The 13,591-nt window shown below is 44.3% G+C and overlaps 2 protein-coding genes across 3 annotated transcripts in view; both read left to right on the plus strand.

Moving 5' to 3' along the window:
* Positions 1 to 338, plus strand: part of LOC117404630 (kinesin-like protein KIF1C) — a 25,164-nt gene extending 24,826 nt beyond the window's left edge. The window contains exon 18 of the mRNA XM_059015351.1: positions 280 to 338. Within this exon, the coding sequence (XP_058871334.1) occupies positions 280 to 338 (59 nt within the window). The remainder of the gene's footprint in view (positions 1 to 279) is intronic.
* A 1,461-nt stretch (positions 339 to 1,799) lies between these two features.
* Positions 1,800 to 12,854, plus strand: LOC131721986 (sodium/potassium-transporting ATPase subunit beta-2-like). 2 transcript variants are annotated; one of them, XM_059015443.1, is made up of 7 exons: positions 1,800 to 1,950; positions 2,525 to 2,629; positions 3,888 to 4,093; positions 5,006 to 5,062; positions 5,699 to 5,725; positions 7,061 to 7,156; positions 7,676 to 12,854. In XM_059015443.1, the coding sequence occupies exons 1-7, from the start codon at positions 1,884 to 1,886 to the stop codon at positions 7,838 to 7,840; spliced, it is 723 nt and encodes a 240-aa protein (XP_058871426.1). In that variant the 5' UTR covers positions 1,800 to 1,883; the 3' UTR covers positions 7,841 to 12,854. The 2 variants fall into 2 exon arrangements, with proteins under 2 accessions (XP_058871426.1, XP_058871427.1); XM_059015444.1 differs by lacking the exon at positions 5,699 to 5,725.
* Positions 12,855 to 13,591: the final 737 nt, after the last annotated feature.

The following is a 13,591-nucleotide window of genomic DNA, read 5'->3' on the forward strand; positions in this document are numbered from 1 at the left end:
ACAAGCACTAGAGGTACAGGACGGACAGGCGCGTATTTACGCAACACACTTGAAGAATCACATGGTGCCGGGCTGCGCAGTCCGATTCAAACTGGTTTTAGGGAGACACACACGATTGACGGATCAGCGCGGATTCCAGAATCGACAGGTTTCCTGTTTGTAGAGGCTCGCACGGTTTATTTCAATAGGAGGGGGGGGGGGACCCCGGGACCCCCAATGTACGCCGCCTTCTTTGAGAATATCTGCTGCAATGTTTTTCCCCGTGCTGTTTATAAAAAGGACGGGAGACGCCGCGGCAGCGTGCTGCGGTGCTTCTGACAGAGACGCGGGCCAGCTAATGCATTCTTCTTCCATCTATTTGCTGGGTGAATTCACTCATTCTCTGCCGCACTTAGCATTTGATTTGGATCCAGAGAGCAACTAACATGCAGCCAATCTATCTGCAGATGCAGTTCAGTGTGACCAAGTCTCGCGAGGAAAACAAAATAAGCGGCACTGCCTTTCAAAACAAGCCAACCCTAGTGGGGTTTATACAAATTCCATTATTATTATTATTATTATTATTATTATTATTATTATTATTATTATTATTATTATTATTATTTTAGTAGTTTTAGTTTTTTTTAAGTTAAACTGGAGTAGGGATAGGATTCTAAAGTTCTACTGACGTGCATATACACTGACACCGATCAATGACGCAACCCGCGACTCTCAAAAAAATGAAAGCCCGATTCCGCTTATTATAAGCGGACTCGGCCACTGCGGTAGCGTAGCGCGTGTGCGTGTGTAATGCGACGGGTTCTATGAATGAATTGATTGTTTTTCCTGAATAAACGTGATGACACACATTTTTAGAGGGAGGGGTCCAGCAGCTGGTTCTCCACCCCCCCCCCCCCCCTTCCCTGGGTTTGGGGGTTTGATAGACGCTGTACCGCTGGAGAGCCGAGAGGGATTGAAGCTAAAAGGATTAGGGTTATTAATGAGGGATTAGGATTTCCAGTGTCTGTGCTGACATTTGGTCAGTGCGGTGAACGAGCTCTGAGCAGAATACAGACAGTGTACAATTATTATTATTTATTTCTTAGCAGACGCCCTTATCCAGGGCGACTTACAATTGTTACAAGATATCACATTATTTTACATACAATTACCCATTTATACAGTTGGGTTTTTACTGGAGCAATCTAGGTAAAGTACCTTGCTCAAGGGTACAGCAGCAGTGTCCCCCCACCTGGGATTGAACCCACGACCCTCTGGTCAAGAGTCCAGACCTCTCTGTGCTTTACAATGCTTCCCTATGCTTTACCAGACCTCTCTGTGCTTTACAATGCTTCCCTATGCTTTACCACACCTCTCTGTGCTTTACAATGCTTCCTATGCTTTACCACACCTCTCTGTGCTTTACAATGCTTCCCTATGCTTTACCACACCTCTCTGTGCTTTACAATGCTTCCCTATGCTTTACCATACCTCTCTGTGCTTTACAATGCTTCCCTATGCTTTACCAGACCTCTCTGTGCTTTACAATGCTTCCCTATGCTTTACCAGACCTCTCTGTGCTTTACAATGCTTCCTATGTTTTACCAGACCTCTCTGTGCTTTACAATGTGCTTGTTTACACTGTGCTGTGTTGCTATGGGGAGCTCTGTAAGGGATGTCTCAGGTGTGCAGTGAGTTGCTGATCTGTGTGTCTCACGTGGCTGCTCTCCTGTCTCCTTGCAGCTCTCATTGCTATGGGGAGCTCCTGTAAGGGATGTCTCAGGTGTGCAGTGAGTTGCTGATCTGTGTGTCTCACGTGGCTGCTCTCCTGTCTCCTTGCAGCTCTTATCCTTCTCTTCTACCTCGTCTTCTACTGCTTCCTGACTGGCCTCTTCACTCTCACTATGTGGGTGATGCTGCAGACCCTGGATGACTACAAACCCACCTACCAGGACCGCCTAGCCACCCCAGGTAAGCAGGTGTGATAGAGGGGCCCCCCGAGGGTCTCCCCTGGTAAAGGCACGGCCGCGTGGTGTGCAGGGGGAGTCACACAGTCAGGGGAGCGCAGGGGTCCCCGAGGGTCTCCCCTGGTAAAGGCACGGCCGCGTGGTGTGCAGGGGGGAGTCACACAGTCAGGGGAGCGCAGGGGTCCCCGAGGGTCTCCCCTGGTAAAGGTACAGCCGCGTGGTGTGCAGGGGGGAGTCACACAGTCAGGGGAGCGCAGGGGTCCCCGAGGGTCTCCCCTGGTAAAGGCACGGCCGCGTGGTGTGCAGGGGGGAGTCACACAGTCAGGGGAGCGCAGGGGTCCCCAAGGGTCTCCCCTGGTAAAGGCACGGCCTGTTATGTCTGTTACTAGAAGTTCAGTACACAAATACAATAATTTCTGTTTCAGAAAAACCTTCAGATTTAGGATGACACCCCTGAATCTCTCTCTCTCTCTCTCTCTCTCTCTCTCTCTCTCTCTCTCTCTCTCTCTCTCTCTCCTCTCTCTCTCTCTCTCTCTCTCTCTCTCCCTCTCTCTCTCTCTCTCTCTCTCTCTCTCTAGGGATGATGATTAGACCCAGATCTAAAACACTGGAGATTACCTACAGTATGTCCAACACAGAGACATGGGACGGCTATGTCAATACGCTGAACGAATTCCTGTTACGTGAGTACAGCCTTTCACCCCTCCCTGCTGACACGACATTCGGATTTCACAAGTAATTCCCTTTAACATTTTCATGAGAAGTAATTCAAACATGCCATCCACAACTATTAAAGTAGTGCGGAACTTAGTAAACTCAAAGACAAACGCTTCGACTAGAAGTCTTTCTCGTTGTCTCCTTCTGGTAGTGTGGCTTCATATATAGAGTGATTTTCTATCTTGTCAGAGCCTAGTCTATTAAAAAAAAACACTCATATATTAACAGCAGCTCTTTGTCTTGGTTTCAATGACTAACGTTTCCACTAGAAGTCTTTCTCAGTGTCTTCAGTGTAAATTCAATGGCTAACGTTTCCACTAGAAGTCTTTCTCAGCGTCTTCAGTGTGAATTCAATGGCTAACGTTTCCGCTAGAAGTCTTTCTCAGTGTCTTCAGTGTAAATTCAATGGCTAACGTTTCCACTAGAAGTCTTTCTCAGCATCTTCAGTGTAAATTCAATGACTAACGTTTCCACTAGAAGTCTTTCTCAGTGTCTTCAGTGTAAATTCAATGGCTAACGTTTCCACTAGAAGTCTTTCTCAGTGTCTTCAGTGTAAATTCAATGGCTAACGTTTCCACTAGAAGTCTTTCTCAGTGTCTTCAATGTAAATTCAGTGACAAAACGTAGCTAATGGGAAGTAGGGCTATGGCTCCATGTTCACTAGGGCATTTTGGGACAGTTCAGGCTTTTCAACTCGCGCCCCAATGCATTCTGGTACCTTTTATCTGTCTCAGGTACCTTTCACAGCAGGACTACACTTACCAGAATGCATTGGGGGTCTGAGTTGAAAATCCTGAACTGTGCCAAACTGTTCTAGTCAACACACAGGAGTGGAAACCCGGTTCATCAAATTATTTTCGTTAGCTATAATTACTTTACACTTAATTAGATAGCGCTTAAAAAAAGCATGCTTCTTTTATTATTATTAATTAGTAATTTAAGAGACACATTTATCCAAAGCGACTTACAGAGACTAGGGGGTGAACTATGCATCAACAGCTGCTGCTGCTGCAGAGTCACTTCCAATAGGACCTCGTTTGTTTGACGTCTCATCCAAAGGACGGAGCACAAGGAGGTTCAGTGACTTGCTCAGGGTCACACACAGGGAGTCAGTGGCTGAGGTGGGATTTGAACCTCCTGGTATGAAGACCCTTTTCTTTAACCACTGGACCACCAAGCCTGCTGAAGTTCTGCCTCCCCCCCTCTCTCTCTCTCTCTCTGCAGCCTACAATGACAGTCTCCAGGCAGCCAACAATGAATTTTGCACCCCCGGGAAGTACTTCACTCAGGACGATAGCAGCGATGTGCGCAACAACCCGAAACGCTCCTGCCAGTTTAACCGCACTGTGCTGGAAGATTGCTCCGGGCTGGAGGATCAATACTACGGCTATAGGAATGGACAACCCTGTGTGCTGATCAAGCTGAACCGCGTGAGTACCGGAAATCCGTTAAAAAAAAAAAAAACTGAGATCGATGGGGAAAAAAAAACCAAACAACAAAGACAAAGAGGAAAAAAATATTTTACAAAAAACTTGATTACAAATGTGAAATGGATTGTAAAAATATATACATATATATAGAGAGAGAGAGCGAGAGAGAGAGAGAGAGAGAGAGAGAGAGAGAGAGAGAGAGAGAGAGATTAAGAACAAAAAAGGATACAAATATTGATATAAAAAATGTGATTACCAATGAATCACGTGGGCAGCAGTGTGGAGTAGTGAGTAGGGCTCTGGACTCTTGACCGGAGGGTCGTGGGTTCAATCCCAGGTGGGGGACACTGCTGCTGTACCCTTGAGCAAGGTACTTTACCTGGATTGCTCCAGTAAAAACCCAACTGTATAAATGGGGAATTGTATGTAAAAATAATGTGGTATCTTGTAGCAATTGTAAGTTTCCCTGGATAAGGGCGTCTACTAAGAAATAATAATAATATTTATTATGTGTTTATTTAGCAGACGCCTTTATCCAAGGTGACTCACAGAGACTAGGGTGTGTGAACTATGCATCAGCTGCAGAGTCACTTACAACTACGTCTCACCCGAAAGACGGAGCACAAGGAGGTGAAGTGACTTGCTCAGGGTCACACAGTGAGTCAGTGGCTGAGGTGGGATTTGAACCGGGGACCTCCTGGTTACAAGCCCTTTTCTTTAACCACTGGACCACACAGCCTCCTCTAATAATAATATATAACAACAAATTATTGTTGAAAAATGTGTATTAAAAAATAGACACACAATTGATCATTTATAACAAGGTCCCAGACCCTGTAGGGAAGCGGAGGGTCAGTGCTAAGGATCATGGGAGACTCTGCCCTGTAATGTTCTGCTCTGTACGGTTTGCAGGTTATTGGGATGAAGCCAGGAGATGGAGAAGCTCCATTTGTCACCTGCACAGGAAAGGTAACTTATTTTCCCCAATTTGTTTTAACATTTGGCAAATCTCCTAACATTAAAGTCTGTAGATAACAAAACTGTCCATTAATTTTCTCTGCCATGCATATTCATCCATTATAAGTCACACATGAGCAGGTTTTGAAAAAAAAAAAAAAACAGATGGTGCTACGCGAGGTTAAAGAAATCTCTGTTTGCAAGCCCTGCTTTTATCTTGCACTTCCTTGGTCACCTGGAGGATTGTCCCCACCCCCTTTACTGGCTTCCTTCCTGTCAATCAGCTGCTAGTGACTGACACGTGACGTGACCGGGACACACAGGAAGTAAAGTAGTAAACCACTTCCTGGAAAACAAGACATGCAAACTAAGAACTTTCTTTAACACACAGCCCTACAGGACGATTAAAAACGCGTTTGCCGTAACATATTCCTTTCACAGCTGCACAGTTAGCGCCAATGTAGACTTGCAGAATGGGTGATAGCTGCAGTTGCAACAGTTGTTAACTTGATAGCATGCCCTCACCCCCCTCCCCTGACATTGTAATTTCATTGCTTCGTTTTTATTTTCAACTTGTGTTCATTTTTCAAACTGCATGTCTCCTCCATCATTTCATGCCACCCCTCTTTCTCATTCGCTCCCTTTCAGAAATACAAAGTGGGCAAGGACACCTGGGTAAGAGAAGTGTGTGTGTGTGTGCGACTCCTTCCTGTCACTCTGAGTGCTTCTTGATGCTGTTAACTTGATCAGTCTGCTTTGCTTTGACTGTGCGAGTTCAGGAGCTGCTCTTCAGTTCTGGTTGCACTGCCACAGACATTGGCAACGTAGGCTAGAATAGTAAGCGCCAGCGCCACCTAGTGCATAGCTAGTGTACTGCCAGCAAAACAAAAGGAAACTGTATCCAAAGTAGTGGATCAACTCAAAAGACACACAGCCACTGCCTTACAATTGAAACAGTCAGTAGTTCACCCAAACGTCTTGAATTAAAAACAGGATGTAAGTAATGGCAATAAGAACCACAAGAGAAAAGTCTAGTTTAGTCTTTGGTTCATAAAACATTAGAGCATTCGAGCATTTTACAGCATTACTGTGATTCACCCAGGACTGCATCAACCATGTTATAAATACGTGGTCAATGAGGTCTGATTGGACTCCCTGGTGCTGTAAAATGCTCTAACGGACTCCTTAGTCAAGTAGACAGCAACGACAAAGAACCTTTGTGTGATTAACGTTTGAGTAGGTAGGCAGGGGCCAGGAGCTTTGAACAAACAGGCCCCTGCTAAATCTGCTCTGAATGTGTGTGTGTCGCCTCTCTGTTGTTCCCTGGTGTTTTGCTTCAGTCATTCCGAGTGGTTCTGGGGTCCTGTTGCTCCAATGCTGAGCTCTCATCATTTTTCTCTCAAGCTGCCATTACCTTGACTTTCAGCTGCTTGGAGCTTCTCTGGAGAATCCTAATTTGCCGGGTACTGAACATCCTGTCTCATTCCATTCAACCTTTCACCTCTTTTAGCCACGCCTACTATATCTATAAATATATACTTGTGTGTGTGTGTGTGTGTGTGTGTGTGTATAGGGCTAGTGTGAGTTTCTAACCCCGCTCAAACTCCTGGCTCCTGATCATTTCAATATTAATAATAATAACAGACTTCATTGAGGGGAGCTCTGAACCCCAGGACTGGGTGCAGCAGCAGCAGCAGCAGCAGCAGGGCTAGTGTGAGTTTGTAACCCTGCTCAAACTCCTGGCTCCTGATCATTTCAATATTAATAATAATAACAGACTTCATTGAGGGGAGCTCTGAACCCCAGGACTGGGTGCAGCAGCAGCAGCAGCAGCAGGGCTAGTGTGAGTTTGTAACCCTGCTCAAACTCCTGGCTCCTGATCATTTCAATATTAATAATAATAATAACAGACTTCATTGAGGGGAGCTCTGAACCCCAGGACTGGGTGCAGCAGCAGCAGCAGCAGGGCTAGTGTGAGTTTCTAACCCAGTTCTTGTTGTCTGTTCATAGAAAGAAGACTCTGATAAGATTGGACCGATTGCCTATTTTCCTCCAAATGGCACCTTCAATCTGATGTACTACCCTTACTATGGCAAACATGCCCAGGTAAGCTATGAAATAATAACGCAGAGGCACAGTCCAGCACTAAACCGTTGATTTGATCCGCCTATACCTTGATAAACCACAGCTGGCTTTTTAGAGCATTTTACAGCACCAGGATTTACCCTGGATTAAGGAAATAAGGGTCAGATACGAAGGACGCTAGAGAGAGAGAGAGATAGAGAGAGAGAGAGAGAGAGAGAGAGAGAGAGAGAGAGAGAGAGAGAGAGAGAGAGAGTGGGAGAGTAGGCAGGTTTTAAAATATGCTGAACGTGAAGGGCAGTGAATATACTGTCAGGGGAACACTGGAGGTCTGCGAATAGATTTCTAAACAGCAATTATACAAACCCGCGATGCAGACAGGGGGGCTGTTGTTGCAGATTTCACTGCAGATGGAATTGGACCCAGTTTGATATGGAGATGATATGGAGTGTTACTGATGGAAATGTAGCTTGGGAATGGGAATTTGAATGGGAAATACCATTTTGACGACCCCCCCCCTTTTTTTTGTCCCCCCCATCTCAGGTGAACTATTCCCAACCACTAGTTGCTGTGAAGTTTCTCAACTTGACCATGAACACCGACATTAATATTGAATGCAGGATCATGGCAAGAAACATCAAAGTCAACAACGAGCGAGACAAATTTGCCGGCCGCGTCTCCTTCCTATTGAGAATTGACAGTATATAAAAACACCACCCTGGCCCTCATCTTATCAAAATACACCCCCTCCCCTTTCCTTCCTCCCCAAAACACCCTGGCCCTCACCCCCTCCCCTTTCATAACACCCCCACACCCCCCGTAACAGGTGCCCCTCAACGATAGATAGATCGATATCATTTTGGACTGGACTTGCTGTTGATTTGGCAAGCGAGATATCTGGGAGACAATAAGACGAAGCGATTGTGCAGTGGAATTGTGGGTAAGGGGTACGGGGGTGGGGCTGTTCTGAAGAGGGGTGTCTCTTGTTGTTTGTTTGGGGGGGGGAGAGGGTTGTTAGAATGTGTTTTCGACCCCCCCCCCCCCCAATGTCTCCTACATCCCCCACACCAACCAGAAAACCTGTTAGAATCCAGAATTAGGGATGGTGGCCACCCTAGGACACACTTCTTTGTAAACCAAGGGAATGCTCACAGAAAAACTCTTTCTTCTCTTTTTTTCACCTTATAAAAAAGTTTCCCACAGTAAAAGCCCAGCAAAGTGTAATCAAGCACAGTGCAAGCATGGTAAAGCATAGCCAAGCATTGTAAAGACCAGAGAGGGGCAGATGGTTCTCCTCCCATTGACTGATGAGTTAATAATGCTGACATCAGTACCTGCCTCTCCCCTACAGAGCTTGCTCTTCAGCTGAATGGTAAGGCGTCTTGGATCTGTATGGTTTGTCCTTCGCGTCCAGCCCTTGACTTTCCATTCAACTCAATGGGCTGAGATGACAATTCAGTATATACAGGTAGAGCAAAACAGATGACACGGCAAACCATAGCAAACTATGCATAGCAACCAATTACCGTGGTGAGCTTTTATAAGGGTCTCTTTCTTTCTTTCTCTTCTCTCTTTCTCATTCTTTCTCTCTTCTCTTTCTCCTCTCTTTCTCTCCTTTCTTCTCTCTTCTCATTCTTACTCTTCTTTTTCTCTCCTTTTCTCTTATTTCTTTCCTTTCTCTCTTCTCTTTTTCTCTCTTTTCTTTCTTCTCTCTCCTCTCTCATCTCTTTCTTCTCCTTTCTTCTCTTCCTACTATTTCTCTCATTCTTTCTTCTCTCTTCTCTTCCTCTCTTCTATTTCTCTCATTCTTTCTCTCTTCTCTTTCTCCTCTCTTTCTCTCCTTTCTTCTCTCTTCTCATTCTTTCTCTTCTTTTTCTCTCCTTTTCTCTTTTTCTTTCTTCTCTCACCTTCTTTCTCTCTTCTCTTTCTCTTCTTTCTTTCTTCCTCTTCTATTTCTCACTCTTTCCTCTTATTTCTTTCCTTTCTCTCATCTCTTTCTTCTCTCCTTTCTTCTCTTCCTCCTATTTCTCTCATTCTTCTCTCTTCTCTTCTCTCTTCTCTTCCTCTCTTCTATTTCTGTCTCTCTTCTCTTCCTCCTCTCTTTCTCTCCTTCTCTCTTTCATTCTTTCCTCCACTTTCTCTTTTCTGCCTCGAGTCCTGCTGCCAACACACTTCACAAACCACCTCCTCACAGAACATACAAAAATATATATATGTATATATCAAGAATCAAATCAATAGGGGGGAGGAGAGAGGGAAAATGTAGTCCAGGCCTTTTAAAGCTGGTTTAAAAAACATTCAATTCCCAAACAAAAATAATAACGTCAATCTGAGAGTTAGCCAAGGACAGCTTGTGGTCTGTGGTGGATTCCTGTTGCGTTGTAGTTTGAAACCCTGCATTAACACTGCGATCTATGAGCAGAAACCCTGCATTAACACTGCGATCTATGAGCAGAGATCAACCTGGAGATGAGCTGTGAGGTAACACAACTTAAAGAAGGAAAAATGTCAATTTAAAAAAACAAAGAGAAATTTTAATAGACCTGACCTGGGACTATGAACACGCGTTCTCGGTGGCTTCTTTCACTCTTCTTTCATCACTCCCTCCTTCCTTATTGGTCACATCACGACCCTTGTCTTCAACTGATAAAAGAACCGATACAGACCTCTCTCTCTCCTGCTTCCTCTTAATACTCAATCCTTCTTTTTACAACAGGCTGTATCCTATACCCTGCTATGAAATGAACTCCCCCTCTCTCTCTCTTCTCCCCCCTTTCCCTTCTCGCCCCCACTCCATCTCTCTCCCTTTCTTCCACTCCCCTTCGCTCCCCCCCCCCCAGCACCTTGCAAATACTGTCTTAGCTTCTGGCTTTGATATTTTGTTTCCTCTCATTTTGGTTATGAAACAATAATGGAAACGAAATCTAAATGTGTTTGTCTGGAGGAGAATGTGCACAGATGTAGTTTAAACGTTTTATCATAAAAGAATGTGTGTGTGTGTGTGTGTGTGTATATATGCAGGGATGGAAATAAGACTCCCGTTGCACAGCAGTTTGATCCATTCCTTGTTTCACTAGGAGTTTAATAAGACTCACCTGAGCTTGTGACCTATACATATATATGAGTGAATGAGTGAAAATGCTTTGCAATAAGAGTCTTATTTCCATCCCATATATATATATATATATATATATATATATATATATATATATATATATATATATATATATATATATATATTGTGGAAGAATAGGGGGAGGAGAGAGGAAAAATGTAGTCCAGGGGTGTGATAGAGGACTACATCACCCAGAATGCATTGATGTTTCCAATCCTGGTTCTAATTACAAACCCAAGGCATTCTGGGTGATGTAGTCCTCTATCACACCCCTGGACTACATATATGTGTGTGTGTGTGTGTGTGTGTGTGCATGTCTATCCCAGCTGGATTAGTAAAGGCTATGTGAGAAGGTATTCATTACAAAGCCCTGCTTCTTACTCCTTTATGAACCCTTGCATGGCTTATTTGTAAATCTTTGATAGATGTAATCAGACTCAAGTTGTTGCTGACAATGAATTTGTAAAATGCTGAAATGCATCTTTCCCACCCTTCAGTTAGGCTGCCCAGGCCAATTCAGACATCAAGGTAGCTTGTTTAACTTGACAAGGGGATATAATGGGGCACAATCAAAAATAAAAATCTTTCCCTTTAAGTGTGTTATTCATTCCCGCTTCACTTTCCTAGTGGAGTGGAGTTCTCTTTCCTATACTGCTAGAGCGCTCTGCAGTGTGGAGAGTGGAGTTCTCTTTCCTATACTGCTAGAGCGCTCTGCAGTGTGGAGAGTGGAGTTCTCTTTCCTATACTGCTAGAGCGCTCTGCAGTGTGGAGAGTGGAGTTCTCTTTCCTATACTGCTAGAGCGCTCTGCAGTGTGGAGAGTGGAGTTGTCTTTCCTATACTGCTAGAGCGCTCTGCAGTGTGGAGAGTGGAGTTCTCTTTCCTATACTGCTAGAGCGCTCTGCAGCGTGGAGAGTGGAGTTCTCTTTCCTATACTGCTAGAGCGCTCTGCAGTGTGGAGAGTGGAGTTCTCTTTCCTATACTGCTAGAGCGCTCTGCAGTGTGGAGAGTGGAGTTCTCTTTCCTATACTGCTAGAGCGCTCTGCAGTGTGGAGAGTGGAGTTCTCTTTCCTATACTGCTAGAGCGCTCTGCAGTGTGGAGAGTGGAGTTCTCTTTCCTATACTGCTAGAGCGCTCTGCAGTGTGGAGAGTGGAGTTCTCTTTCCTATACTGCTAGAGCGCTCTGCAGTGTGGAGAGTGGAGTTCTCTTTCCTATACTGCTAGAGCGCTCTGCAGTGTGGAGAGTGGAGTTCTCTTTCCTATACTGCTAGAGCGCTCTGCAGTGTGGAGAGTGGAGTTCTCTTTCCTATACTGCTAGAGCGCTCTGCAGTGTGGAGAGTGGAGTTCTCTTTCCTATACTGCTAGAGCGCTCTGCAGTGTGGAGAGTGGAGTTCTCTTTCCTATACTGCTAGAGCGCTCTGCAGTGTGGAGAGTGGAGTTCTCTTTCCTATACTGCTAGAGCGCTCTGCAGTGTGGAGAGTGGAGTTCTCTTTCCTATACTGCTAGAGCGCTCTGCAGTGTGGAGAGTGGAGTTCTCTTTCCTATACTGCTAGAGCGCTCTGCAGTGTGGAGAGTGGAGTTCTCTTTCCTATACTGCTAGAGCGCTCTGCAGTGTGGAGAGTGGAGTTCTCTTTCCTATACTGCTAGAGCGCTCTGCAGTGTGGAGAGTGGAGTTCTCTTTCCTATACTGCTAGAGCGCTCTGCAGTGTGGAGAGTGGAGTTCTCTTTCCTATACTGCTAGAGCGCTCTGCAGCGTGGAGAGTGGAGTTCTCTTTCCTATACTACTGCTTCTGTTTCAAAGTACTGGTATATATATATATATATATATATATATATATATATATATATATATATATATATATATATATATATATATATATATATATATATATACTGAGCATCAAAAGAAACATATCACTTATATTTGGATCAAATTCACTAGAAGTGATCGAAAAATGACAAACTCTGTTTTCGAGCTGATACAGTGACTTTTTATTGTGCTGATTAACAACCGACATCACGAAGACGCTGCAGAATGATCTGTGGATCTGGGGCAGGGGTTGTGACTCTTGGTCTCCCGGTTCGTGGGCTGTCATTGACAGAGTGCGTCTGTGTTATAATAGTGATACGTTTCTTTTGATGCTCGGTATATATATATATATATGGGAATCTTTAAAACAAAGGAACAGTTATGTGCAATTTTAGCAGAGTTAAGCAATACAATCTCATGCTCCTGCACCTTCATAAGATTCATTTTTGTCAAGCATTGCAAATCTGAAAAGGAATCTTAAAACTGCTTTAGTGCACATAACTGGCTCTTGGTCTGAAGATTATATATATATATATATATATATATATATATATATATACAGTATAGTAATAATGTAAGATGTTTTTTATTTTTAAAATGGAGCTGATGAAGAACACCAATGTTTTGCTACTGTAATCCCAATCTCTGCAGAATGAATGGACTCCACCTCTATGCTTTTAATTCTTTTTTCTTTTCTATATATATATATATATATAAAGATATAGAATAATACTTAATGCCTGTTATTATATGAAAACTGTGGAACCTAAATGAGAAATAAAAACAAATAAACACAAGATCTTATTGTGTGTGTCAATCTCTCTCTGTGTCACTTATATAACTTCAGAATGATTCTTTTAAAATGAAATGTGTTATATAGCTCTCTGTTGAAAGAAACGCAAAATATCTGGTACTATGCTAGGTTAAAGAAATCTCTGTTTGCAAGCCAAGATTTCAGTTAGTGTTGCACTTCCTTGGTCCCCAGTCCCACCCCTTCCTGTCAGTAACCAACCAGCTGCCTCCTCCTATTGACTGACATGTTCTCAGCCAGCAGCATGACCCAGAAGACAGTGCTGAGGCGAAATGACCCAGGAAGTGCAAGTGGAACAGATATTTTGAGAACAAGGCATAGCAACTGAGAACTTTCTGTAACTGTGCAGACAGACAGACAGACGATGGCACTACAAGGGCAATGCAGACAGACAGTGGCACTATAATGGTACTACAGACAGACAGACAGACAGTGGCACTACTGGGAGAGAGAGAGAGAGAGAGAGAGAGAGAGAGAGAGAGAGAGAGAGAGAGAGAGAGAGAGAGAGAGAGAGAGAGAGAGAGAGAGAGAGAGAGAGAGAGAGAGAGAGAGAGAGAGAGAGAGAGAGAGAGAGATGCTAGGTGGATTTTGCAGAGCTGCAGTTTCGGATGCTGCATACTGCTTCTCTCCCCCCTCCCCCAGTCTGTCTCTCTGGCTGCTCATGCTCAGTGCGTCTCTCTGCATCTCCCCCGCAACAAGCAGCGAGTGCAGAGCTCAGGGCTGTC

The sequence above is a fragment of the Acipenser ruthenus genome, chromosome 50 (genome assembly GCF_902713425.1).
Source record: "Acipenser ruthenus chromosome 50, fAciRut3.2 maternal haplotype, whole genome shotgun sequence".
Lineage (NCBI taxonomy): Eukaryota > Metazoa > Chordata > Actinopteri > Acipenseriformes > Acipenseridae > Acipenser > Acipenser ruthenus.

Excerpts from the sequence above, each read along its gene's own strand:
- LOC131721986 (XM_059015443.1), top strand. The coding sequence starts at position 1,884 with ATGTGGGTGATGCTGCAGACCCTGGATGACTACAAACCCACCTACCAG. Across the intron at positions 5,726-7,060 it reads AAGTGGGCAAGGACACCTGG|AAAGAAGACTCTGATAAGAT; the intron begins GTAAGAGAAGTG and ends GTCTGTTCATAG. Across the intron at positions 7,157-7,675 it reads ACTATGGCAAACATGCCCAG|GTGAACTATTCCCAACCACT; the intron begins GTAAGCTATGAA and ends CCCCCATCTCAG.